The sequence below is a fragment of the Eleutherodactylus coqui genome, chromosome 5 (genome assembly GCF_035609145.1).
Source record: "Eleutherodactylus coqui strain aEleCoq1 chromosome 5, aEleCoq1.hap1, whole genome shotgun sequence".
Taxonomy (NCBI): Eukaryota; Metazoa; Chordata; class Amphibia; order Anura; family Eleutherodactylidae; genus Eleutherodactylus; species Eleutherodactylus coqui.
This window is the reverse complement of record NC_089841.1, coordinates 233,343,568-233,371,062: the sequence shown is the minus strand read 5'-3', so window position 1 is coordinate 233,371,062 and position 27,495 is coordinate 233,343,568. Positions and strand designations below refer to the sequence as shown.

The 27,495-nt window shown below is 45.4% G+C and overlaps 1 protein-coding gene across 1 annotated transcript in view; it reads left to right on the top strand.

Annotated features, from left to right (window-relative positions):
• FOCAD (focadhesin) overlaps positions 1–27,485 on the top strand; it is a 154,675-nt gene extending 127,190 nt beyond the window's left edge. The window contains exons 29-44 of the mRNA XM_066604331.1: positions 7,602–7,749; positions 8,925–9,044; positions 10,642–10,764; positions 10,839–10,916; positions 11,284–11,355; positions 11,992–12,094; positions 13,057–13,137; positions 16,041–16,169; positions 17,002–17,117; positions 21,052–21,312; positions 21,982–22,071; positions 23,269–23,446; positions 24,188–24,285; positions 24,715–24,957; positions 26,909–26,984; positions 27,185–27,485. Of these exons, the coding sequence (XP_066460428.1) occupies positions 7,602–7,749; positions 8,925–9,044; positions 10,642–10,764; positions 10,839–10,916; positions 11,284–11,355; positions 11,992–12,094; positions 13,057–13,137; positions 16,041–16,169; positions 17,002–17,117; positions 21,052–21,312; positions 21,982–22,071; positions 23,269–23,446; positions 24,188–24,285; positions 24,715–24,957; positions 26,909–26,984; positions 27,185–27,258 (1,990 nt within the window). The 3' untranslated portion in view covers positions 27,259–27,485. The remainder of the gene's footprint in view (positions 1–7,601; positions 7,750–8,924; positions 9,045–10,641; positions 10,765–10,838; positions 10,917–11,283; positions 11,356–11,991; positions 12,095–13,056; positions 13,138–16,040; positions 16,170–17,001; positions 17,118–21,051; positions 21,313–21,981; positions 22,072–23,268; positions 23,447–24,187; positions 24,286–24,714; positions 24,958–26,908; positions 26,985–27,184) is intronic.
• The last annotated feature ends 10 nt before the right edge of the window (positions 27,486–27,495 follow it).

Sequence of the window (27,495 nt, the reverse complement as noted above, 5' to 3'; positions counted from 1 at the left end):
CTGTCTTGTGCCTCTGCTCAGGGAGAATTGGGCAGAGACATGTGTATTAGTTTTAATGTTGGCCACCGGGGAGTCGTACAAGATCTCGATCCATTTAATAAAAGTTGGCCCGAATCCGAACCGCCGCATCACCGCCCATAGGTACTTCCACTCTACTGAGTCGAAGGCCTTTGCCTGATCTATGAATACCAGGGTGCGCCTCCCGCAGTTAGTGTGCTTGTACGACAAGTGGTTAAAGAGCCTCCTCAGGTTCATGTCCGTACTTTTGCCAGGCATGAAGCCGGACTGGTCTGCGTGTATGATCTCTTTTAGTACAGAGTTTATACGCGTCGCCAGTATTTTTGCGAGTATTTTTACGTCGTTGTTGAGAAGGGAAATGGGACGGTAAGAGCCGCAGTCCGTGGGATCCTTTCCGGTTTTAGGGATCATTATTATGAGAGCTTTACGCATTGTGTCCGGTAGCGCCCCTTCCCGCAAAATAGAATTATATAGTGTGAGGAGTCGCGGGGCCAGGATTTCCACATTTTTTTTATACCACTCCCCGGGGAGCCCATCCACGCCCGGTGATTTCCTATTGGGGAGTGCCTTAATAGCCTCAGTTATTTCTTCTATACTTAGATCCCCATCCAGGTGGGCCGCGCTGTCTCCACTCAGTGTGGGGAAGGGAATGCCATCCAGGTACGCCAGGAGCTGCGCTTCAGTATAGCTCAGTCTGGAGGTGTACAAATCTCCATAGAATTGGGCAAACGTTTGATTAATTAGTTTGGGATCATTTAATAGAGTACCCGTGCCGTCCCGCACCGCCGTAATTGGTGGCAGTGTCTGATCCTCTCTAGCCAAGTAGGCCAGTAAGTGGCCGTTCTTGTCTCCCTGATCAAAAATCCGGTGGCGGGAACACAGGAGTTTCTTCTTGGTGTATTCGATAAGCAGTAGTTTGTATTCCCGTCGCAGGGCACCCAGAATTGTAGTAGTTTCCGAGGAGGGGTCTGCTATGTGCCCTGCCTCTGCTAAATCAAGGCGCCTTTCCAGGTCCAAGCGGCGGGCTCCCAGGGATCTTCTATGCTCGGCAATAGCCAAGGTAAAGGATCCCCTGGTGAAGGCTTTAAATGCGTCCCATACCACCAGCTCCGAGGCCGTCCCCTCATTGACTTCCCAGTACATTTCAGCCTCTTGTTCTACATACTCATGCACTTCTCTCTGTTCCAGCCACAGCGGACTCAGTCTCCACACAGGGCGACTGCCCCCAACCCCAAGGTCAAGAACTAATTGGAGCGGAGAGTGATCTGAAATGCCTCTGGGTAGATAGGATATATCCCGAACCATAGGGAGGCAGTCCGGGGAGCCAAAACAGAGATCTATGCGCGAGAAGGCATTGTAGGTCGGAGTGTGGCATGAGTAGGCTCTGTCATGTGGATGTCGCGTGCGCCATATTTCCTGCATTGAGTAGGAGTCGGCCCACCCAGGCAGCCGAGCCTGTGTGGAGGCGGCTGGGGTGAGACGGTCCCGCACCGGGTCCAAAATCAGGTTGAAGTCTCCCATGATTACTATCGGGGCCGCCTCAAGGAGGACCACTCGTGCCATCACCTCGTGAAGTATTTCAATGTTAGCAGGTGGTGGCAGGTAAACATTTACTATCGTGAGGAGACGGCCATGGAAGGTTCCCTGTAGGATCAGGTAGCGCCCCCCAGGATCTATGTGTATTTGGCGGAAGGCAAACTGGGCCGATTTGGCCACCAGTATACTGACTCCTCGAGCGTAGTTGGAGTAAGTCGCGTGATACGCTGAGCCAATTGTTGCTCGTTTAAGCGCCAGTGTCTTTGAGCCCCTGAGGTGTGTTTCTTGAAGTAGTATCATGTGGGGGGAGTGGGTTTTAAGGAAGTCAAAAACCAATGCTCTTTTAACTTTAGAATTTAGTCCCCTGACATTCCAGGAGACCAGTTTTAAGTATGTGCTAGCCATTTTCAAGGGGGTAGCCATTGTTCCCATGAGTTCTTATAAAGCATCCGAAAGAGAGTCGCGCCAAAAACAACAACAAATAGAAAATTACAAAGCAATTCACATTTACCAGCCTCAAACCAATCCCTCCCCTCCCACCCTACCCATCCCCCCGAACTTCGGACAGGTTTCGATCCCATAACTCACAACTTTGTAGGGGGCGTGAGACCTAGCCCCAATCGAGAATCACCAACAGACTATAACAGAAAAATGTAGAACAGTAATAGCAGTTACGAGCATGAAAATAAAGTCCCCCTGTGAAGAAACAGAGACAGGGTTATGTGATTGTGGGCCGCGTCAGTGTGGGCTATAGGTACCCGGCACGGGCCGCGGGCGCTGCGTAGGCCCTCAGTCCAGTCGGGCCCCCACAGTCCAAATAAAGAGAGAGAAAAGAAGGGGCAACTTTAACGCAGCCCACTTCGTTTTGCATTTTCATCATCTTCAGCTGCCGGCCATCTTATCTAGAGTGGAGGGAGGGGGGGTGGGAACGGGAAATGAGAGGGGGGAAAGGGGGGGGGGGGAGAGAGAAAAAAAAAAAAAAGGGGGGGGGGAGTGGGAAAAAGGTGGGTGCCACCCTCCACCATTATGCCGCAATAATTCTGAGAAAGCAACGAATGGCCAGCCGCATCAAACGCGCATTTGTGAAAGTCTCACGGTGTAGGTTAATTTTGTTCGAGCCAGTTTAGGACATCCTCTGGGTTTTCAAAGAAATGGGAACGGTTATCCTTGATCACCTTTAGTCTGGCGGGGTATAACATGGCGTAGATAAGTTGTTTTGAGCGCAGCATTTTCTTTGCCTCTACAAATTTTTGGCGCTTTTGCTGCACCTCTAAGGAGAAGTCCGGAAAGATACGGATTGTTTGTCCGTCAACCCTTATCGGGTCTCTCTCGCGGTTGAGTGCTAGAATTTTGTCTCTGTCCCTATAGTTAAGCAGTTTTGCAATGAAGGTGCGTGGAGGGCCTCCGGGCGGCGGGGCTCTTGATGGAATGCGATGTGCTCTCTCGACGCAGAATAGGGGTGACAGAGAGTTGGGGCCGTACTCCTGTTTGAGGAGCGATTCCAGGAAATCACAGGGATCTCTGCCCTCAGCGCCCTCCGGTAGTCCTATGAATCTCAGATTGCATCTGCGCAGGCGGTTCTCCATATCATCCATTTTTCTCCCCTGCGCCGTGATGTTAGAGTTGAGGGTGCGCACTTGATCTGAGAGTGGTGTAACAGAGTCCTCTAAGTTGGAGACTCGCGTCTCAACTTCTGTTGTACGCTCTCTCAGCGTTTGGACGTCCGCTCGCAGCAGACCAAAGTCCGACTGTAGTGCGTCGATTTTTTCTGTGAGGGCAGAGCGCGACTCTGTAATCGCTTTCAGCACATCGGCGATAGTTGGGCCAGACGCGGGAGGTGAAGCTGGTGCTGTTGCCTCAGGGGGCGCACTTTGCGGGCTGGGTGGCGCGTTAGGTCGGGAGTCCGTTGAGGTGCTGGGCCGTGAATATTGCTGCAGCTTGCTAGTTATTTTGGCTTGCTTGGTGGGCGCCATCTTGTCAAAGGATAGTAGTAGGGGATGTCCACCGGTCCGAACTTATAAATGTCACAGGGGGGGATTCATGCGCAGTTTAAACTTTAATGCATAGCTGTTGGGGTGCAAACATAGTGTAGTAGCATTTATGCACCTTTAGCGCGACACTTGCAGGCGGCAGCTCCGGGCTTGGTTTCTGAGTGCGCATGAAGCAGTCGGCCGCAGTCTCTGGGTACCACGTGTGTTAAAAGGCGAGATACGCAGAAAGAGGGGGCTGCCAACCGCCTCCGCACCTCTCTGTTCGGGAGTAGAGTGCTCCCCTGAGGGAGAGTGGCTCCGTGCGCGGTGCTCCTCACTGTGTGCGTGGGTCTCCGCTGTGTTTCCCCTTCACTTCTTTCCCCCACGCCGCCCCCAATCTTTCTCCTCTTGCACCCCTTCTCTTCCCTCGTCTAGGTGGTGTCCGACAGGGGGGGAGGGGCAGAGGGGGCCCCTTAATATGTCTGCCTGTGCAAAGTGCTTACTGCACGGCAGGGAGCTCACTCCAGGGGGTTTCAGTGCCCTCGGCGTGGTGCTACTGTCCAGTAGGGGTGGGGGAGCGCAGGGGGGGGGCCGCAGGGTCCGGTGGCCGCAGTCACGGCGTCACTCACCCAATCTGCTGTTTTGTGGGCCTGCCGTTCTCTTTCCTGCTCCTTCTGCCCGCTCCCCGGCTCTCCTCAGGTCCCAGCAGCTGCCCCCTCCCCTCCGCTGCTCCTCAGGGAGGGTTTGCCGTTGTCTTCCGCGGCCGGCCCTCACTTCCGGTCGGCCGCGTCTGTAAATTTAGGCCGGGGATGCGGCCGGAACTGCAGGCCTCAAAATCAAAAGTTCAGCTAGAGACCCGCGGAGGGTCTCCTTCTGCAGGTCTCGGTCCGGAGGTGCCCAGGGTAATGATTTCGCCGCGGTGGAAGCCTCCAGGCGCGGCAAAAACTCTCCGGTATGTTCCTGCTGCCAGGAGCCCCGGTCTGTGCGTGCGCTCCCGCTGCCGGCTAGCCACGCCCCCTAGTATTCCTTTTTAACTGGGCGGAATACAGGAAAACCTGCTGGAATAGAGAGTAAATGAAGGCAAAGGATTGCTGTTTGCATTGAGAGAGAATCTTGTTGAAGCCAATGGGTGCATCAAAGCAGAGCTGTAACATCAAGCTCCCGGGCCCCAATACAAAACCTGTAACAGGGCCCCAACTATAATGCTTTATTCATAGTACTGGGCTCCCTATATGGAGAAGAGAGGCCTTATGGGCCCCCTAAGGCTGCTGGGCCCGGGTGCAGCCGCATCCCCTATAGTTACACTCCTGCATAAAGGAATCCTTTCTTTAGCGTTTTCTGTAAAAATAAAGGCATAGAATAATGTGGAGACAAGCGCTAGTATGAGCAGAGGCCGAGCGCGATGTTTCGTTTACGGGAACGTTGCAGTCCATTGCCTGAGACATGGCCAATGAGACTCAAGGCTATAAATTCATTAAGAATGCTTCATATGTAGTGATGAGCGAGCATACTCGCTAAGGGCAATTACTCGAGCGAGCATTGCCCTTAGCGAGTACCTGCCCACACGAGAGAAAAGGTTCGGCTGCTGGCGGCGGGGGAGAGCGGGGAGGAACGGAGGGGATTTCTCTCTCCCTCTCCCCCCGCTCCCCCTGCTCACTGCCGCAACTCACCTCTCACCCGCGCTGGCAGCCGAACCTTTTCTCTCGAGCGGGCAGGTACTCGCTAAGGACAGTGCTCGATCAAGCAATTGCCCTTAGCGAGTATGCTCGCTCATCTCTATTTATATGTGATTCAGGCTAGCTTCACACAAGCGTATTTCTGTGTGCTTTTTGTGGAATGAACTTGTTTTTTTGCGCACGCATCGGCATATTTTACTGTACTTTTTGCCCCCACAAGGTATGTTCATTTGCGCACGGCAAACAAAGATGCACCAATGGCTAATTGTTTCCAGATGTTTTCTTTTTCAAAGCAATTGCGCAGTGTTTCACGCATCTCCATTTGCGCACCATATAGTTGACTACCATGGGGACCAGTGATATGTAAATACGCAGAAAAATAGAACATGTACTTTTTCTTTCTTTTTCTTTTTTTTTTTGTGCGACCGCAATGCACCCACAGCATATAGTACTGTGAACAAACCCATTTAAATCAATGGGTTCTCTTCTCTGAGTATGGCAGGCGCAAAATTTGCACATGCAGATACGCCCGTTTGATGCCGGCCTAAGAACAGAGCCTTAGTAAGTATAGTAAGTGGAGTTTATTCATATATATGAAAACTAAAGGCTCAAGTGTATTTATCAGTGATCCGCTTCGTGACCATAACAACCGTGAAGTAAACACTATGGGGCAAACTTATGAAAGTATTAAAAGTATGTTGCCCATGGTAACCAATCACAATAGTGCTTTTATTTTCCACGAGTACAAAAAGAAATGAAAGCTGTGCTGTGATTGGTTATTATGGGCGACAGACATATTTCCTTTTAGACAGTTTCCTAAATCTCGTGCCACGACAGTAAGCACCTTTTAGATTTCCTAGAGCCCGTCTTTTATCCCAGAACTTGCACTTGCTTCGCCAGGTCCCCTGATACATAGAAATACATACGAAGCTATTCCTGTGCGATGTATCTCTTCTAGTACATGTATCTCTTGCCACCTGTGTGTCACGGCCGTCTATGCTCTAATGCAGGCACAATCCCACTTGGCACACTGTAGCAATTTCAGCAGATTGTCTTGTATGCCAGTGCCGGTGACTGCAGTTGCTGCTGATCAGGTCCTTTTTGCTTTGTTGGCATTATTTGGCTTTGTTATACTGCCATCTGCTGGTGTTTTCTCAAATATCCACCATAAATCAAAGCCTTTGTTCACTGAAAATGTGTTCAAAATCATAAACGTGCTGTAAAACAGAAAAGCCAATAATAGCTGATGAGAAGGTCACCAGTGAAAACCAGTTACGAGTTCTCACGGGGTCTTTGATACATCATTTATTGGTGAATGGGCTGCTTCATTATTTTTACGTATTGAGGGCTCAAACAGATGGGCGTGATTTAGTCTCATTATGCGGCTGTGAAAATCACGGACGCGTAACGGAATGAAATGAAAGCATTGATTTCAATGGTTTCGTTTCTACTATTGGGATTTTCGCGCATTAATACTACGTGCGAGAAAGATGGGGCAGGACTTACCTTCCTGCTTTTTTATTTTCAACCACACACGGAATTTGAATAGTTGGGAAAGAACAAAAGCGGCGAGTGTATTAGCGCATGGCCCATGTGTTTTTGCCCTGGGATTGTCGGACTGAGGCTGCAGCACAATGCTCTCTTCACGTTTCGTCTTTTGCCCGTGTTCACGGTTCGCGTCGGAAAACGTCTTTTCTATATATGCCAGATGCAAAGATCATAGTATGCAATCGCCTTCATGAAAGTATATGACACGAACGGTTGTATACATCTGATCTGTTCTCTATTAAGAAAATCTATATAATGCTGAATGCTAAGCGGGTGTATTTGCAGCAGCCGGTCCGGTCTATGCCTTTCCATAGAGTATATTCCTATACCTATGCTAAAAGGAACCTCCCCTTTACACTTTTTTTTTTTTGACACATTTGGTTTATACAGAAATGCATCAGGGAAACTGAGTTGTGAGCAAAGCTTAAGAAATGAATGAGGATTGGATGTTTATTTCGATACCCTGTTTGATTTAATACCATTATGAGGCCTTTCAGTTCGGCAGCATGGCACGGCCTTGGCACAGCTATACCACATGGAGATTGCCTTTGGCATGCAGGGAGTAAATGTTGCTTGCATGTGAGCGATCCAGGCTTTTAAAGTGTCTGTAGATTGCATTCACACCTGCATTGGGAAAGGTTCTTTTGCCTTCCTCTGATGGGGTCCACTCCAGATTTGGGTAAGAAACACATGGTGCTCACATAAAGCTATTATTTTGGAGGCGATACAAAGCACATGAGTATGCTTATCAGTCAAGGGGGCCACTAATCGGATAGCCTTTATATACATGAGAGCATAAATATGACCACTATTGTAATCCCAATTTTTTAACCTTTTGATCCGTTGTCCACAGCATTGGCTGCATTCTAGGAGTGGGCCTCGTACTTTCTTTCATGAGTCAGAACAGTCAGACAGACAGCCGGGTCCACGTCTCGGCTACTCTTCGTAAACTGTATGAGTGTTTGGAGAACAGCTACGACCAGAGCCGAACTGTGCAAGAGGTGAGGTGTCACAGGTTTCTGGCTGGTATTCATGACCCCTCAGGTTATAGTTCTACGTTTCTCCCAGGTCTTCCTTTCTATATAGTTTTTATATCTTGGATTCATGGGGCCTGATTCTGTTTTTGGCGTTGTGGAGGTTGATGTATTCATCATTGCAATTGAGCTCTGCTGTGCTCTATACTAATACCAAGACTTAAAGGGGTTTTCTCATCTCAGACTTTTATGGTATAACCACAGGTATCCCACAAAAACCTAATAGATGTGAGTCCCACCTCTTGAACCTGCACATAGTGTATGTCAAGAACGGATGACAACCCCTTGCTGTAGCGACCCGGTTTCTGTTAATCGAATAGAAATGAATGGGAATTGTGGAAGCGGTATAGCAAAGTGAAAAGGGAGGGGATGTGAGCTGCTGGCGGGAGAGGGCTAATAGTGATTTACTGTTTCATAGCTACTAGAATCACATCTATACTGCTCAGTATGTCTCTAGAGCCCTTCCTGATGATGATATTTCTGTGTGTGTGTGTTACACACAGGGAGCAGAATCTGCAGTTTTCTGTGCACAGTGTAAGCAAGATCACATAGCTAACAGACTTTTCCCACTAGTTCGGGGAAAACTGAGAATGACAGATACAGCCTGCAGAAAAGCAACAGGGTGATAAATGCAGGATCCAAGTCATGTAATGGCCTGATATAGTACTATACCTGATGCATACACAGCAGCTCATCTAATAGGTTCTGCATACTTTAAAAATTTTGAGCAAAGTATTAGGCTGCCTGTCCACGAGCAAGTTTGAATTGCGTTCCCCGCGGCGATAATCCAGCCATGGGGAACGCAGTGAAAGCTCTTCATAGCGTTGCTATGGAGAGCGCTTTCCTCCCTGTCCACAAGTGGAGAATCATTGCAATTCTCCGCTCGTGGGCAGCAATTTGCAGCATGCTGTAAATTGACCGTGATTCTCCTTGGTCAGCCTATCTGCCAGAGGAGATCTGTCTGCCGGCTCCTGCTCCCGGGCGGCGGTATCCCACGGGAAATCTCTACCGCGGGATACCACCACGCCCGTGGACAGGCAGCCTTATTAGGAGATGTGGGGAGAGCATATAACATGAAAGCTATGATTCTACATGTTCCATAAGAGTTTTTATTTAACGAGCATCACTCCATCTTTTTACAGGTCTTGTCATACGTTGTTGCTGGTGTTTCGGTGTCGGCTTTCAGTGCCGGTATTCTAGGTGCTGAGGAAGCAGAACAACATATGAACAAACTGAAGACTTTGACTGAGCAAAATCAGCAGGTGAGGATATGTATTATCACTAGAGATGAGCGAGCATACTCGCTAAGGGCAATTACTCGATCGAGCATTGCCCTTAGCGAGTACCTGCCCGCTCGTAAGAAAAGATTTGGCTGCCGGCGGTGGGGAGGAACGGAGGGGAGATCTCTCTCTCCCCTCCGCTCCCCCCTGCTGACTGCCGCAACTCACCTCACACCCGCGCCGGCACCCGAACCTTTGCTTCCGAGCGGGGAGATACTCGCTAAGGACAATGCTCGATCGAGTAATTGCCCTTAGCGAGTATGCTCGCTCATCTCTAATTATCACGCGTCGCAGTGCATTCTGAATGTAGCGCACACGGTCAGCAGTGGATTTGTATGGATACTGATGTCGCCATTTTTGCATTTTGAGTATTTGATGGCATGTTTTTTTTTTTTTTCAAATCTATGTTTATTAAGGTTTCAAGTTTAATTGCAAATACGACAACCAGAGCGGGTATATTAGCAAGGGAAATAGTGCAATATAAGATTACTGGTAGACCGGGATAAAGGAGTATTATGAGAGTATAGTGTTGATATATATCCATTATAACATATGGCAAAAGATGTTAGAGAACAGAATGTCCAGGGGCACAAAACAGATAACCATCAACAAAAGCCACACAAACCATAGGTGTCAATACTTCCAATATCATAAACCGAAGAGACAAAAAAGCCTTTGCAGGTAGGATACCATAAAGAATCGTTTGATAGCCATATATATATATATTTTTGTGGGCATTTCACTAAGGGCTCAGTATAGCACATTGTGTTTTAGTATAGGGTTTCTGGACAGAATTCTGTTGAGGACCAGAGAAGGGGGTTCCATGTTGTTGTTCTTCCCTGCTGTCCCACAGATTTGCTGGTTCTGGGTCCTGTTTTTGGTAATCCAAGATGGCCGACAAAACCTTCATACTACCTAATCTCTATTTGTAGTTAGACTACCAATGCACTGTTCCTATGCTCTGATTGGCTAGAGCTTCTCATGTGATCAGACACATTTAAAGGGGTTTTCCAGGCAGAATACTACTCATGACCTTTCATCCATAGTTGATCAACTGGGGTCCGCCGCTCAGGGTTGCAGCCTATCAGCTGAGTGGGCGTTTGCTATTAGCGCCGGGATATACAGAGGTTGAAGCAGAAGCCGCTGCTCCGACCCCTGTGTAGTGTAAATGCACTTGTAATTGCAGGCGCAGCTCTTACAGGAGTCGGAGCAGCAGCTGCCGCTCTCATCCCTGTATGTAGCATCACTGACAGCAAGTGCCCACTGAACTGATCGGCCGGGTTGCCCAGCAGCCAACCCCGGCCCATCAACTATTGATGACCTATCTTGCGGATATATTATCAGTAGTATTTCCCTGGAAAACCCCTTTAAGAGAATGATACCTTACACACAGTAGATTCCGGCAAGTGTAAACTTTTTTTTTTCCTTTCTTCACCCTCCTCCAAGTGATTGACAGATCTCTCCCCTTCTGAGCATAGGTAGAAAGCAGTCAATCACGCAGTGTGATACATCAGGTATTGAACAATGTTAGTTTTCCATGTCATCAGATGTTACCGCCTTTCTCTTTCATGTACTACAGACATCAGGTTTAGCTCTGGCACTGGGAAGTATTGTTCATGGCTTGTCGGTCTGCGGCCATGGAAAGGCTGAGGACTTGAACAACCGCTTATTGCCTGCCTGGGTAAAAATCTTGCTGGCAGAGGTAAGACTTACTATATTTTATGGTCCCCTGTAGCATTTGGGAGAGAATTGCTGAAATAGTGATATTTTTTTCAGGGTTGTCCCACAATGCAACGCTTAGCTGCACTCAATGGACTTGTGGCACTGGTTGGATCAGAATCAGCAGTCATACAGGTAGGCACATTAGAAAAAAGTGATGGTATTTTAAGTCTTCCTAGCGAGTAATTGTTCAGTGTGTTTTGCTTTATTTTTTGTGATCTCCTTGTATTGTGCCATGAGTTTTTAGCTTCACTCTCCAAGCATCATGGGTTATCGACAGAAAAACTTTTTTTTTTACCAGGTTATGGGTGAAAAAAAATCTTTGTTCTTTATCGCATGTATTCTTTTGTTGCTTCATTTTTATTGATTTTTAAAAAAAGTTTTTCATTAATGGAAATAATTACAAATATGCAGATGTATACAATTATAATGACTCCTCCCACCATGCCCACAAGCGCACCCTGAATTAATTGCTTATAAAGTCTTCCATCTCTATCTGCAGCTAAAATCTGAAGCTATTCAGTCGTCCTCGTACCAAAACAAACTTAACGAAGTGATCCGAGCAATTACTCAGGTACGGAGAAAACAATGTGTGACCCGTGCTCACGGCAAGGAGAAGGACGCAATACTTTGTTGCTTGTCGCTGATAGAGTATAGAAACATTCAAATATTATGACACTTACAGATTTGGGCTCCACAAAATTGGTTGTGAATGTCTATCTTATAACTAGAAGTAACGCTTGATATTAAACCTTTCACAAGTGCCATTTAAAACGGAAGTTCATTTGTAAAGGCCCATTTAGACACCGATTATCGCTCAAAAGCCATCTTTTGAGCAATAATCGTTGTGTCTAAATGTGCCCATCTTTCAGTTTTATGCTGACTGACGGTCTTCAGTTCGGCTTGAAATCCGTTGTTAAGCAGAACAGCTGATAAGACGGACCGCACGCTGTGTTCTGCCCGGGGCCGATGATCACAGCTGATTGCATTGTCTCAGCTGTTCTCAGCTGTCACCCCCACTGGAAGAACAAAAAGAATTTATTCAGAGAACAGCGGGTGGCTGTTCCCGGCGGCTCACAGGCTACTAATTGGTACTAATGGGCATTAGCACCAATTAGCAGATTATGCAAAATAATCACTCAAAAGCCATCTTTTGAGCAATCATCTGTGTGTCTAAACGTACCTTTTAATCTAACTATTCTTCCTGCAGATTATTAACTTTTCTGGAGTCATTGGCCTGCAGACTAACGCAGCTTGGATCCTCGGACATCTTCATTTATCTAGTCTCTCTTCATCTCAGAGCAGAACTTCTGGTGAGTTCTGCTTGTGGCAAATAGGTGAAATGTGGGAACCTGCAGTACACCCATGCCTCCACATGGTGTTGTTGCTGGATCTGTATGGTTCCTGGCTTCTGTCTTTGCTCGGTGTTCATTAATCCTCTTTACTGTAATGTCTAACATCATGTGTCTGTGATTTCATGGTAGTGTGTAAGTATTTATTAGACCTTGTTACATTGAGATCCTATCACAATAGTGTGTGTCTTAGTGTGTGTTTATTTTAACCCCTTAAGGACCAGACACCTTTTAGAGATTTAACACATGTGATGGTTTTGTGGTCTTAAAGGGGGTGTCCCGCGCCGAAACGGGTTTTGTTTTTTTTCAATAGCCCCCCCGTTCGGCGCGAGACAAACCCGATGCAGGGATAAAAAAAAAAAACGGGTAGTACTTACCCGAATCCCCGCGCTCCGGTGACTTCTTACTTACCTTGTGAAGATGGCCACTGGGATCTTCACCCTCGGTGGACCGCAGGTCTTCTGTGCGGTCCATTGCCGATTCCAGCCTCCTGATTGGCTGGAATCGGCACACCTGACGGGGCGGAGCTACGAGGAGCCACTCTCCGGCACGAGAGGCCCCATTCAGAATGGAGAAGACCGGACTGCGCAAGCGCGTCTAATCGGGCGATTAGACACTGAAGATTAGACGGCACCATGGAGACGAGGACGCCAGCAACGGAACAGGTAAGTGAATAACTTCTGTATGGCTCATAATTAATGCACAATGTACATTACAAAGTGCATTAATATGGCCATACAGAAGTGTATACCCCCACTTTGTTTCGCGGGACAACCCCTTTAAGTATTTTTGTTACTTTGTTTTCATGACATATGGGGTTATTTTTAATATTCTTTATTTTTTTTTCCTCACTGAATGTATATATCTTCTAATATGCATTAAAATAAAAATGTTGCCGAGTTAATCACATTTTCTGACTTCAGTTCCCCCAGATTTTGGTTATCTGCCTGAAAGAAGTGTAATACGAGCTCTTGTGGATTTCCTAATTTCAGCTGGGAAAAAAGGTATTGTTTACATCGATTGCATTATTATGTGCGGTTCCACGGAGTTCAACCTTTAATCCTTGCAGAGGAAGGCAAAAAAGCCCCACTCATGCCACCTTTGGCAAACGGCTGATTTTGCTCTGGGAAGCCTCAGCTAGTATTCTTCATACTGCAGTTCTGTATTACAGCAATTTTGTAATACAAGGACAGCTCAGATTCTACCAGCTTATAGCACTGTATGGCATCCATATGCCCCAGTAAGGCGTATGATCAGGAGTTGCCTTCTTGGCACAACCCCTTTAAGTCTGTCCACACTTTCTGTCATTCGCTATTCCTGTTAGAGCACATGCCATATTAGCTCTGACTGTTAAGTGATCTTGTGTTCTCCGTGGTGCCCCTATAAGGGCTCAAATGATATAACCAGCCACATTCACTGATGCAGTGGGGTAAATAGGGCTAATCCGTGTGTGGATATCCGGATGTGGATTCTGCGTCAAGAAGTGGCATAGGAATTTTTCACAACATGGATTTCAAATTTGCGACTTTTGAACTGCAAAAAATATTGGTGTAAACCTGCGGCCACACATCATCTCCAACAACTTCAGCATCATTTAAGACTTTTACCACTCTTTTTTTGACTAGATGTTTTTTAAAACTATTTGGATAGACATAAAAGGGTCTAAAACACGTCATGTACGCCATTTTTGACTCTTATGTTACATTAAAATATTACATCCCGTTACTATTTCTACAGCTTTTGCCCAGTTTTTCTTGCTTACCAAAGTTAACTGCTATGTATTTAACTTTACATTTACATTGATGTAATCTTGGATACTGAACCATCTCTTCCTTTAGTTAAATTATATCTATATCCACTCTATATGATGGATGTAGTTGTGTATAGTTATACATATCAATACAGCGATCCTGTGAACTAGCTGCATGTCTGTTCTGCTTCTCATCCCAAAAATACTATAGACATATTTGTAAAGAAATATAGTAGCACTGTAACAATGGATGAGGCCATTATACTATATGTATAATATAAAGTGACACTTTTTCCTTGCAGTTATTCATTAAGTGGCCTTTTCGATGGGCTGAGTATAAGGCTGCAGACATTCTGTATCTACATGGTCATAAGGTGTAATTTCAGTATTGGGTGTATATAATAGCTTGTTCCAAACATGATCTACTCATATGGTTAAAAAAGTCATATTGGTGGTATGCACCATTGATTTCCAAAACTATCCACCAACTAAACCACCTGTCATCACTAGAAATCTTTGCCAACATTTTATACAAAGTGCCATACAAGCCCAAGGCTATTTACTTGGTGGGCATCAAAGCTCTCCAGGAGCAGGAATCTTCTGAGCAGTTCTATAGCACATTTCAGTCCATACATTCTGGAAATTGTAGGTGGTTGAAGCTCAAAGGTCAGCATTGCATGACCTATCAGGAAATCATTTTTGCCTGGATTTCCTCTTTAAGCTTCAAACATGTTCCATTTTGCAATGAAGGAAGCGAGCATGACTTTCACTTCTGCTGTCTGACCACAATTTACTAAGACATAGTTTTTAATAGTACTTGGAGACTGTGCAAGATAGCAGCCAAAGCTCATGTGCGTGGATTAGTGCCTTATGTAATGTACTTGCAACAGACACATCTCAATTATTTTATTTTGTACGTTTTTCAATTCCAGTTGTTAACCCTTTCCAATCCAGTTTTCTATCCTGGTTTTCCTAGGGGGCTTAATCTATTTCTGCTGTTATACAACGGCGCTATCTGCTGGCTAAACCCAGTACTGCATGACATGACACATTGGATAGGCTCCAACAGCAGAGAGGCTGGCAATATACAGTAAGAGAACCCCGACGGGTGTCTTCCAACATCAGAGCTGTACAGCCTTAACTCGTAATGTCTTTAGACGTCAGACAGTGGATTGGAAAGGGTTAAGTCCAAACTTGAGCCTCGGCTAATTAGAGTTTGCATTCAATTTCTGAAGTTAGAGTTACTGCACATTTTTTACTAACTTGATTTGTCCTTGAGACATGTGAAAAGTTTTGATCAGTGGGCATCCCACTGCTTAGACCCCCGCTGATCACTAGAACGAAGGGGCTGTAGCACTCACCCGATCTCTTTCGGACATCTTTGCTGCTATTTGACTCCTCCCGGCAGCTGAAGACTGTCTCGTAGAAGTGTATAGTAAGGTTCTATTGATCTCTATGCAGCCGTCTTCAGCTGAAAGGCAACACAGATGGCCGAAGCGGCACAGTGATCAGGTGATCGCTGCAGCCCCTTCATTCTAGCAATCAGCGGGGGTCTCCGCACTGGAGACTCCCACTGATCAAAACTTTTGATATACCTCTATGACATGTCAAATGTTAGTTAAAAGTGTAGCTATTCTTTAATGATTTCTTGGTATATACCTAATTTCGGGAGCACCTTAGGAGTTAATTATGAAACCATTAGGAAACGCTTCGTGGTGTTCTCCGTTATGTTATAAAAAGTGAAGTTATTAGGCTCTGTTCACATTCGCTTAGCAGGTTCCATTCATAACAGAGCTATGGCAGATCTGCCCTCAAGCTGATTGTGAGTAATCCCGATGGACCCATTGACTGTAATAGGGGCAAACTAGGTTCCAATGTTTTTGCCAGGCAGCTGAGTGGAAACCCGAACGGACCCCATTACAGTCAGTGAGGTCTGTTCCGCGCTGTTGGGTTCTCTCATAAGACGGATCTGTTTGGCCAGTGGATTCCCCTTTCCTGCTCTCTGAATGGAGATGTGACAGCAGCCTTATTTGGTTTTATACTTTTACTTACTCTCCCCCCAGAGGTAACTAAATGCTGCTTATTTGAGAAATATATCAAAGTTTTGGTATGATGTTATGGCACAAAGTCATATAACATTCTTTTCTTCTATTCTAGGCCCTGAAGCAATCCCTCCGCCCTTGGTCAAGGTGTGTGCGATGCCCATTGCTGCAGCCGCTGACACTCATCAGTACCCACCTGTTAACTGGGCGTCCATACTTGCTTCTTTAATGCGACTAAACTTTGGTAAGTTCTTTTCCTTTGATCCTGATCAGCTCTGTTGTAGCTTTATCTTCACCTCCACAGATTGTCTCGGCTCTTTCTATAAAGCCATGACATCAGGATTGTGCATGGTGTTCAACAGACGTGGAAAAAATACATTAAGCATTTAGTGAGAAATGGCAAAGCAGTGAAAATGGCCCAAGCAGCGTCATAGACTTGATGCATTTTATACTTGGCCACATCTCTCTTCTAGACACATGTCAAAAGGTGTGCTTTGATGTAAAAAGTGTTAAAAGTGCAGAATAAGTTTCCTGCTATGTACATTTTTCGCACAATCTGTGTCCGTTAGGGCTCACTTTCTCAATAACTCTCCCTTACTGTGTTTTGGGATAATTCCAGAATGACTTGCAAACTTAGAGGGGTTTACCACTAAAGTCGGTTATCTCTTGCATAGGATAGGGAATAAATATTTGATCCCTGGGGTCCAACTGCTGGAACCCCCAGCGATTTCGAGAATGCCCCATGTGAATGGAGCAGCAGTGGATATGTGTTACCACCGCTTCATTCACATCTGCAGTACGGAGGAGGATAGCCGATCTCCCTTCCATAGTAGTAGGTATAGTGGTAGTCACGTGGGTGCATAGCTACTCCATGCCCCTGGAGTAAGCAAGGTGCTCCGCTCTCAGGATTGAGGGGGAACGCAGCAGTAATCAGGCATATATTCCCAATCCTGTGGATAAGGTTTAACGTCTTTAGTGAGAAAACCCCTTTAACTTCACCTGCCAAGTATAACAGTAAACTTTTTTCTTTTTTTTAACCTTGCTATATATATACTCCCTCTCTGCCTTTTACATAGGTGATGAAATCCAAAAGCTCTGTGTCCAGATAGCAGTAACCCAGGCCCAGATCTCTCCGAATGCAGCGGTGCTGCTTGGAATGTGGGTAGTGCCACCCTTAGTCTACAGCCTTAATGTAAGTACCAGCCTGTAGTCATTGTTACATGAATGCGAAGCATCGTTATTAGACATTTTCTGAATAATCTGTGAAGTGTATAACATATGCATAGACATAGTGGTAATGTAGCCAATACAGTACTTATTTTTCTATTGATCTTACAGCAACTTTCCCCAATTTAAAAATATAAGGCACAAAGACTTAATGGAGTTATCCTGCTTATTAAAATTGATAGTCTATCTTTAGGATAGTCCATCAGTGTTAGATCAGTTGGACTCCAACTCTTAGCTCCCACAGCGATTGATGGGGCTGCAGCATGTAAGGCCCATTTGCACTCGTCCCCGCATGTACTCGCTGCCGTGCTGCTGCACAGAAGCGAGTATAGCTGACTCTCTGACAGAGCGGCCAGTAGAGGGCTGGGACGGCTGTAGGAGATTTCTCTCCTCGCTCTCCCCCGCCCCTCTCTGTTCACTTAACATAGCGGCCGTTCAGTACTGCATAAATGATGGACGATGAGCTAAACGATGATTGTTTAGTGTAAACAGCAGCTGTTCAGTACTGAACAGCTGCTAAGTTAAGTGAATGGAGAGTGAGGAGAGAAATCTCCTTCAGCTGCCCCACTGTGAGCTAATGATGCTCGCTCCTGTGCAGCAGCCTGAGAGCGAGTATGTCCAGGGATGGGTGTTGGGCATCAGTTGCCTGACATTCACCCCGTGTAAATGGGCCTTTAGGCAAATACTGTGGCCGCTTTGTTGTTTACATAGAGCTCTGTATAGTAAAACTGCTATACCAAGGTTAGTCCTGCAACTTGTTGTCTGGGGGTGCGTGGCTTTGTGAGAAAATGAGCAGGCGTTCTTTCTTAGGGCTTTCGGATCCCTTTGCCACAAAGGGACTAGCTTAAAGTATCCCAAAGATGTAGGAAAAGATAAGTCCTACATAGAAAGCTGAAGAGAGAACAATCACTTAACGTCAAAGAGACTTGGGTGGGTGTCAAAGAGCCATTAGGTGGGGTATGCTTTTTTTTTTCGTGTGAGGCTGCTGTGAGGTCCTTGCTGGATCCAAGCAGAGGAGAGAGCAGGAGCTCCAATATAGAGAGTTGCATAAAATTAAAGGGGTTGTCCCGCGCCGAAACGGGGTTTGTTTTTTTTTTCAATAGCCCCCCCGTTCGGCGCGAGACAAACCCGATGCAGGGTTAAAAAAAAAAAACGGACAGTGCTTACCTGAATCCCCGCGCTCCGGTGACTTCTTACTTACCTTGTGAAGATGGCCGCCAGGATCTTCTCCCTCGGTGGACCGCAGGTCTTCTGTGCGGTCCATTGCCGATTCCAGCCTCCTGATTGGCTGGAATCGGCACGTGACGGGGCGGAGCTACGAGGAGCCGCTCTCCGGCACGAGCGGCCCCATTCAGAAAAGAAGACGACCGGACTGCGCAAGCGTGTCTAATCGGGCGATTAGACGCTGAAAATTAGACGGCACCATGGAGACGAGGACGCCAGCAACGGAACAGGTAAGTGAATAACTTCTGTATGGCTCATAATTAATGCACAATGTACATTACAAAGTGCATTAATATGGCCATACAGAAGTGTATACCCCCACTTGCTTTCGCGGGACAACCCCTTTAAGGGAGGTCTTCAGGGGTTTGAGAATGGTGGGGCATCCATCCTTCTGGCCAGCATGCTAAATGGAAACCCCTCACTTGTAAGTAATGCCATGGGATCTCAGGACATCTAGAAGAGGATGAAGGAATCAACACTGTTGAAGGGTGATACAGGACAGATCCGGAAACAATTGGTACTTGGCTGGCCTTCCATGTTTGCCGCCTTAGAGTATATGGGCTTCCGGGAGCAGTTTATTAGGGCCATATCTTGTCATAAGTAGAGAACAAACATACATAGTATGTCTCGCTACCCAAGATACATGTATCTCAGATTACACACTCAGCATGTTGATTCTTCTTTTGTGTGCAGGCTCCAATAAATACTCTTCCCAGACGCGACTATTTACCTTAGCTCTCTGTCCCGAACAATGATGGTTCAAAAGTCATGTCTGAACTAATTACCTGCTCAGTATATTCCTGACCGAAGGAACTCAAATGACATTGAATCTAAATAATCCAACATTCAGTATTTTCCCGACGGCGTGCAAATTCTGCAAGCACAAAACGCTGCGCAAGTAAAATGTTCCTCTCTTGTGGGATATATGGAGTATAAAAAGCATGGTAGATCTATAACTGCTGAGGTGCCTCATTCATTCTAAATCCACTCAAAACCTGCTAATTATTCCATGTAAAAGGGCCTCCAGCTACATCTGAGTTAACGTCCAAACGAGCAAAAATTAACGAGAATTGTTCAGTGTGAGCGCAACCAACAATCAACCAACGAACGTTCTATCGGTCGCTTATCGTTTATTTCCTGCAGGCATAAAGGTCATCGTTGGCTCGTTCACTAATCGTTAGGCTTAAATCCTGATCGTTCTGTCCTCTCAGTCTCTTATACAAGGAATGTGAATGACTGAACAACTTCTCGATTGAAGGAGGCAACAATGTATCTGCTGTATATACAGGCCGCACGATGGAACTCTTATATCGTTGGCTCATTCAAACAAGATATCGGCTTGTCTAAACGGACCCTAATTCTAGTGTCTCTGTATCACACTCCTAAGGGCCGGGAAGTGTGATATTCAGTGGGTTCGTTACACTGTAGACCTTTTCTTAGCTGCTCTTGTAGCTTTCAGCTGTGATCAGGAGTTTTTCCATAGAAACAGCAGCTGTCCAAGAAGATAGAATCGCTTTGTAAGAAGTATAGATATTGGTGACCATCAACACATTAGTAATAAGTAGAGATGAGTGAACCTACTCGGACACGCCCCTTTTCCGCCCGAGCGCTGAGATTTTCAAGTACTTCCGTACTTGGGTGAAAAGATTCGGGGGGCGCCGTGGGTGAGTGGGGGGTTGCAGGGGGGAGAGGGAGAGAGAGCTCCCCGCTGTTCCCCGCTTCTACCCCCGCTCCGCCACGCCTCCCCCCGCCCCCCGAATCTTTTCACCCGAGTACGGAAGTACTTGAAAATCGCGGTGCTCGATCGAGCAATTACTCGAAACGAGTATATTCGCTCATCTCTAGTAATAGGTTGTTACAGACAGGCAGCTACAGAGCAGCCCACCGTAAACCCTGACATTGTGGGGGGCGGTGTTTAGGTAAACTGCAGTCATCCCTGAAGTTTTAGGTTTGTTTAGTTTGTTGCACAGGAACATCTAATCCCCATCATTGTGTGCTGATAACAAGGATCTCTATTTGGCCTTATTTCATAAGTCTTTTCATCTGTATGTCAGTTTTTGAATGCATTATCTTCCCCATAAGGCCTCGTGTCCACGGGGAAATTCGGGCCCGCACGGATTTTCCGTGCAGAATACCAGAGCGGGTCCCTCCTGGCCCACAGACATGAGGCCAAGAAATAGATACTTACCTGTCCGATGCACACTAATTTTGCAGTCCTGCAGCACAGCACAATAACAGCTGCGGACGTGCCGCGAGACCAGGCGGCTTTCATTGGCTTCGATGGGCGCCGTTGTGCGGGAAAACCACACAAAATGGAGCATGCTGTAGGTGTTTTCCAGCGTTCGCGATACACGCGCCAGGGAAAAATGACATCCGCAGGTATTTAATTACCTGCAGGTGCCCAATGATTCCCCATGGGCGCGGATCACGCGCCCGGGAGACTTGCGTGGATTTACTAGTTCTATTTTCCCGTGGACATTGGGCCTAAATCTTTTATTACGCGTTACATGATGACATTGGATGTATTCGTACTTTGTATATATGGTTTTTTGGCAGAATATTTGGAATCTGGCTTGGTATTAAATCTGCATATTTGTGTCAGAGGACTCGTTGTGTTGTATTGCTGCCCCCACCCTTTCTATACTCTGGTATTTAGACAATTGTTTGCACTGCAGGTCACAACCCGCTCATACCTCGTTACTTCTCTGCCGCTCTGGATGAAGCACGTCTCCGAAGATAAGCTGCAGACTTTTGCTGATGTGTTCATAATTTCTCAGTTTGAGGCCCAAAATAAGACATTGGATATGGAGATGTCAAGTAATATTTTGCTGGGTCTGTCCCAGGCTATGAAGCTTCCCAACCCTCCACAACATTGTTGGAGTTTCCTGTGTAAAACCATAGAAAAACTATACCAGCTATTACCAGATGAGATTCAGGTAAAGTATTTGCAAAGTGCAGTGCTTCACTGTGTATACATTCCTAAACGGGGGGGTGGCCAAAAATATGGAAACGCCATACAAACTCTATGCCTTAAGTTACATGGGATAAATCATGTTTCAATAAGACACATAGAGACTGATTTTAAGTAGAGGTAGTATGACACAGATGCTGCCTGGCAAAGGTAAACATCTGCCTGAGAAACAAGATTCAATTGGTCAGGGGTTTATGCCACTCAGCTGCTGTTACCAGCCGTCTCCCAAAACCTCCCAGAGCAGGGCAAGAGGTGAAGTAAACACAAATTTGGCGGTGTCAAAAGGGGCAGCTCAGTGTTAATGATTAAGTCCCATGTATTTCATATGGTGTTTCGATATTTTTGTCCACCCCTTGTAAATTGTCTGCCTCAAATTTACTGGCATACTTCTCATCTAGGCAACCTCTGGGCTGCTTTGTTGAGTAGATTACTACTACTGAAGAAAGGGGATTGACTATGTGCATCTTATTGAGTTTGTATGGATATTAATTTGGGATACGGCAAACAAGTGTTTGGAAAAACCTATGAACTCTAATGGGAATTCAGTTTTTTTTTTTTTACCAATTAATTTAAAAGCCACTCTTCTTTAGTATGTGGACAACCCTTTTCTTCTAATGTGTTTACTTACATGCAGAAGACAAACGTGGGGTTGTACATGGAGGTAGCAAACTGCATCTCGGAATTGCAAGATAGCGAAGTTGAAAGAATTTGCTGCATTTCCCAGGTAAACCCCTAAAACCAAAAAGCAGCTGTTGAGTCTTGTGTCTGGAGTGTTTATGTTCATTCTAAAAGTAAAGGCTCGTTTATACGCAAAGACAATCTTTCAAACGATTGAAAGATTGACAGTTCTAGTGATCATTTTGCATAAAATGCTAATGGACACTAATGCCCATTAGCAGTTTATTAGCTTCATTTGCATATAAATGAGCCTCTGGGAGCTGCTTGTGGAACACAGCAGGTGGTCTGAGCTCTGCAATCAGTAACATAGTATGTTAAGCTGAATGAAGACAGTGTCCATCTAGTTCAGCCTATTTCAATCCCCTTGTTGATCCAGAGGAAGGCAAAATCCTCAAGAGGCAGAAGCCAATTAGCCCATTTGGGGGGAAATTCCTTCTCGACTCCATAATGGAAATCAGAATAATCCCTATATCAACCTTGATAGTTCCTACCTGACTGTAAGATCCTGAACTACAAACCTGCTGATCCCCTAATGTCTATATCCTGTAATATCCTTCCGCTCTAGAAAGGCATCTATCCCCCTCTTAAACTCCTCTATGTATTTTGCCATCACCACGTCCTCAGGCAGAGAGTTCCACAGTCTCACTGCTCTTACAGTAAAGAACCCCCTCCTGTGTTGGTGATGAAACCTGCTTTCCTCTAGACGTAGAGGATGCCCTCTTGTTACCGTCGCAGTCCTGCGTATAAACAGATCATGGGAGAGATCCTTGTATTGTCCCCTAATGTATTTATACATAGTTATTTGATCACCCCTCAGCTATCTTTTTTCCCAGAGTGAATAATCCTAATACTGATAGCCTCTCTGGATATTCCAGTCCTTCCATTCCATTTATTAATTTAGTTGCCATTCTTTGAACCCCCTCAAGCACTGTGACATACCTAAATCAACTCCTTTGTTCTTGCACGGGCTGTCAGCGCTCCCATGCAGAACACAGCATGCGGTCTGTGTTATCTCTTCTCCGGCTGAACAATGGATTTTAAGCTTACCTAAAAATCATCGTTCAGCCGAACAGTGAAAGATGGTAACATTTACAAACAACGATTATTGCTCAAAAGCCATCGTTTGAATGGATTTTGAGCAATAACCGTTGCATGCAAATGTGGGTTAATAGTTAATATGTAAATTAGCAAATTAAGAATGACTAATTATGATTTTCACATTAATCCCATGCCTTGACTGCAGGACAACATCCTTAAATCAACTTTTGTTCGAGTCTACCTCATCTCTCAAGGGCGTCTGGCGCTGTCATATTTAAAAGAAGTCATTGAAGTTGCCATGAAGTGTAAAGATAACCAGACCATTATCTGGATGTTGTTGCAGACTTTTTATCAAGCAAGAGTCAGAAGCCACCAAACTACAGGTACTAAAGTAGGAGAATTAAAGAAATGCTGAACCGATGACTGTAAAAAGCAAACCCTTTCTTTGGATCCACCGTGACTATTGCATGCTACTATGGCAGGCAGTCTGAAGCAGAAAAAGGAATCTTTCACTCTTTGATTTTCTTCATGTTACATTTGATGTGATGGGAAGGGGGTGGGGCTTCTTGTTACTTCTAAGGGGAGGGTTTTATTGCTTTCCAATCAGAGACCAATTCTAAGGGTGGATTCATGTCTGCATCAGGAGTTCTGGTTTCCTGCTCCGTTTTGGGAAAGGGGAATTTACTGGGGCTGTCTTATGACTGAACTGGACGGAGCCCATAGACTATAATGGGGTCCGTTCAGTTTCCGTGCCTATAAAGTGATGGTATGTCTCCAGGATGTGTTATCACTTTATGATTGGTGGCGTCCAACCTCTGAGACCTTATTAATCCTGAGAACGCAGCGGACACTACAATGTTGCGTTTCTCTACGTTCCCCTTGTTCCCTGCATAGCGGGGTCCTTGAGGTCGGAACCCCATGATCATAAAGTGATGGAATGTTTTAGCAATATGGAAAGACCCCTGTAATGCCCTTATATTACATTCATCTTTAGGTGGGTGTACATGGACTGCACTTTATAACGGGCTTTGCATTGTACACATTTACATAGCTGTTGCCACACACGTATTCTCTTTTCCTTTATATTTGGCACATTCTGTTGGTCAATTTCTTGATTCTTTTAGGCATTTTGCAGAGATTGGACTGGCTGCTGGATTTGATCAGCTACATAAGAAACATAGCTTATAAGTCCGCACCTTTACAAAATGTTCTTCTGTGGAAGGTAAAGCACATTTTTGTCTTATAAACTGAAAAATGTGATGGTCTTATGAGAACAGTAACCCTCTTACAGCCCGGCCTGATCTCCCTTCAACCCTTTCCAATCCACTGTCTGACATCTGAAGACATTATGATTTAAGGCTGTACAGCTCCGATGTTGGTAGACATCTGTCCGGGTTCTCTTACTGTATATTGCCAGCCTCTCTGCTGTCGGAGCCTATCCAACATGTCACCTCATGCAGTACTGGCTTTATCCAGCAGATAGCGCCGTTGTATAACAGCAGTAAAAGAGTAAGTTCCCTAGGAAAAGCAGGATACAAATTGGATTGGAAAGGGTTAAATGCTCGCTGATTTTATTATCTCTTACAATCGCTATATGTTAGGATTGCATTCTTGGCAAAGTTCTTACATTAGTTTCTGCCTTCCTGTTTAGGCGGTGGACTTTCTGCTACGAGTGTTTGCTGCAGCCGTAGTGGCCTGGGGCGATCATGTGACACCTTTACTCCTTGGAATCCACGGTAGCTGGTTGTCAGGGAATCCTGAATCGCCGTTTAGCCCGTTCTCTTTGGGCAAGCATCCTATGGACATGCTGATCGTAAATGAATGTTTTACTGCATTACCAGCAAGCCTACAGTCACTATTAGCCAAAGAGCCTTGGAAGGAACACGCACAGAAGGTGACACAACAGGTCTTTCTATGTAGCAGTCTTCCAATACATCTCGCATATATTTCAAGCTCTACACATTGCATGTGTTCACCTACCTTTTAAGGCCCATTTAAACCCAACGATTCTCGCTCAAAAATCGCTCAAAACAGTCTTTTGAGCCAGAATCGTTGGGTCTTAATGCACGGACATCATGCACCAGTCGTTCATCGTTTAAGTCTAGTTTCCTTGAATTGAGCGATGAACTCTTATCAGCAGTGCAGGCTATTATTACAGTCAGCAGCGCTGATAAGATTCTTACAGCCCATGTCTCACTGGTAGTGCACAGTGGGACGCTGGCTGTAATGGTGGAGAACAATACAGCCGTTTGCTTATGCTGAACAGCTGTATTGTTCGCCGAGCGGTGTCACGCTCCACCTGCATAGCTCTTTAGTAGCTACTTGATGATTGCTCAAAACTGTCAGTCAAACTATCGTTTGAGGGACTTTTTAGTGATTATCTGTTAGTGTAAATGGGGTCTTATTCAACAGATTAACCTAAGCTGGCCATACATTACACATTTCAGCCAACCATTTTCGGAATGACTTGTTATTCATAGTTAGTTCGCGAAGGTTGTATTCTTGGATGACGATGACATATGTTAAAGCAACAAATCATTAATGTCTGCCATGATGAGTAATCTAGTCTGAGCTCCATCGATGGGATGAAGACCTCTGTTTGTTGTGAACAACTTTTAAACTGTAACACCCAACATCGACCACAAAAGACCCAATACTGCGGATCTTTTTTTTTTTTAATGGATATGTAGCTAGCTATTGGTCGGCATCTGTTATGCTAGTTTGTATCAAGAAAAGGTGCAGATAGTTGAAAATGGATTAAATCTGCCGTTTTGGATGCCTGAAATCTCTAGTGTATGGCCAGCTGTATTACTGTATGGGAGATCCTGTCACCCATCAGTCTGCAGAAATGCTATACATTGTCTAATCCCGATATGCCACTGGCACTCCACCACGTTACCTACAGGAGGAAGGCCGAGGGTCCTGCTGGACACCATCTACATCCCAGTCATGTATTGGTCCCCATGAAGCTGGGCTGTCAAGCCTAAATAATAAATGTGATCACTTTGTTTAAAAGGTGAATTCTTGGAATACCTTATTACACCGAAGTTGAGCCGTAGCATGGAAGTGTAAGATGTGGCATGAGCTCAGATTAGATCTCCAGTGTCAGGTCCTGCTCTGAAATAACTGGGCTCATAATAAATTAAATATTCGTATTACTCCCCAATGTCAGGTGGGAAAAAACTGTATGCCTTGTTTTTGTGCAAGAATATTACTGAGCAGCCATCCCCCCTCAATATAAGGAAGGTGTGTGTGTTCATCAGTACCTTCACCTGTGCAATGCTCCTCCATAGAGCAGTCTGGCTGTCTGCATGTTGAGGGTTGAGGTGCTCCTACCTGCCCTCTCGTATCAGTGGGTATATAGGCCGCTTTCTGTCATATTTTTTCCTCTCAATGTCAGGTGGAGGCCAAAGTAGCATCACATCTGTGTAACCGATGGGATTACAATATATGTTTCCATCTATAATTTTGTTGCCCAGTAATAGAGCCTAGCACACTGGAAGGAAAGGGGAAAACACTGCAGATTTTCCACAGCGTTTTAACCCTTTCCAATCCACTGTCTGACATCTTCAGACATTCTGATTGAAGGCTGTACAGCTCCAATGTTAGAAGACGTCCGGCAGGGTTTTCTTACTGTAGATTACTGGCCTCTCCAGCATGTCTAGCCAGCAGATGGCACCTTTGTAATATGTATGTGTGTAATATACATATAAACTCCCTTATAATTTTAAAAACCTTGCTAATAAAATCATCATGTCGCTCTTCTGTAGTACTAATTAGTCAACCTATTTATGTTGATAACTCCTCTTTTTGAGATTTGGTTATTAATCTCTTCTTTTCAACAGTTTGTTGATTGGATGATGAATCTCCTTGAGGGTCCAGAAGAAGCCTTATCAGAAGCATCAAGAGCAGTTCTGACAGGTACGGTTAGTGCAGTAAATGAGATGGCAGGTTTGAGGTAAAATCTTGTCTTTTTGTGAAACACTTTGAAGAGTGTGTGAGGGCAGAAGCTGTTCCTCTCCAGTTAGATACTACCTTGTGATTCAGGCAGGGGCTATGGCTTTTTAGAGTGTTTCTGGTTATGACTGCAGGATAAAGTATCATTCTTTTTTCCCTTTCAGCTTCTCTCTTTAGCTTGAGGGGTCTTACAGCGTTTAAGAGGAAAGCCGTGTGGACCAGAGCTTATGGCTGGTGACGGTCACAGCATCTGACTCAGGAAAGTCATCTATACAAGTTATCGCATGACGCCATACCAATATGTACTGGAACATTTTGTTCTGAAAATGTGAAAGTAAAATGCCCAACAGTTTGGACCACTCGAAGTGTCCTCCACACCGGACACTACTCCCATCAAGATGATCTGTATTTATTATTACAGTGCGTATAATATGACCTGAAATAAAAATATTCCATTCAAGCAAATAGGACTATT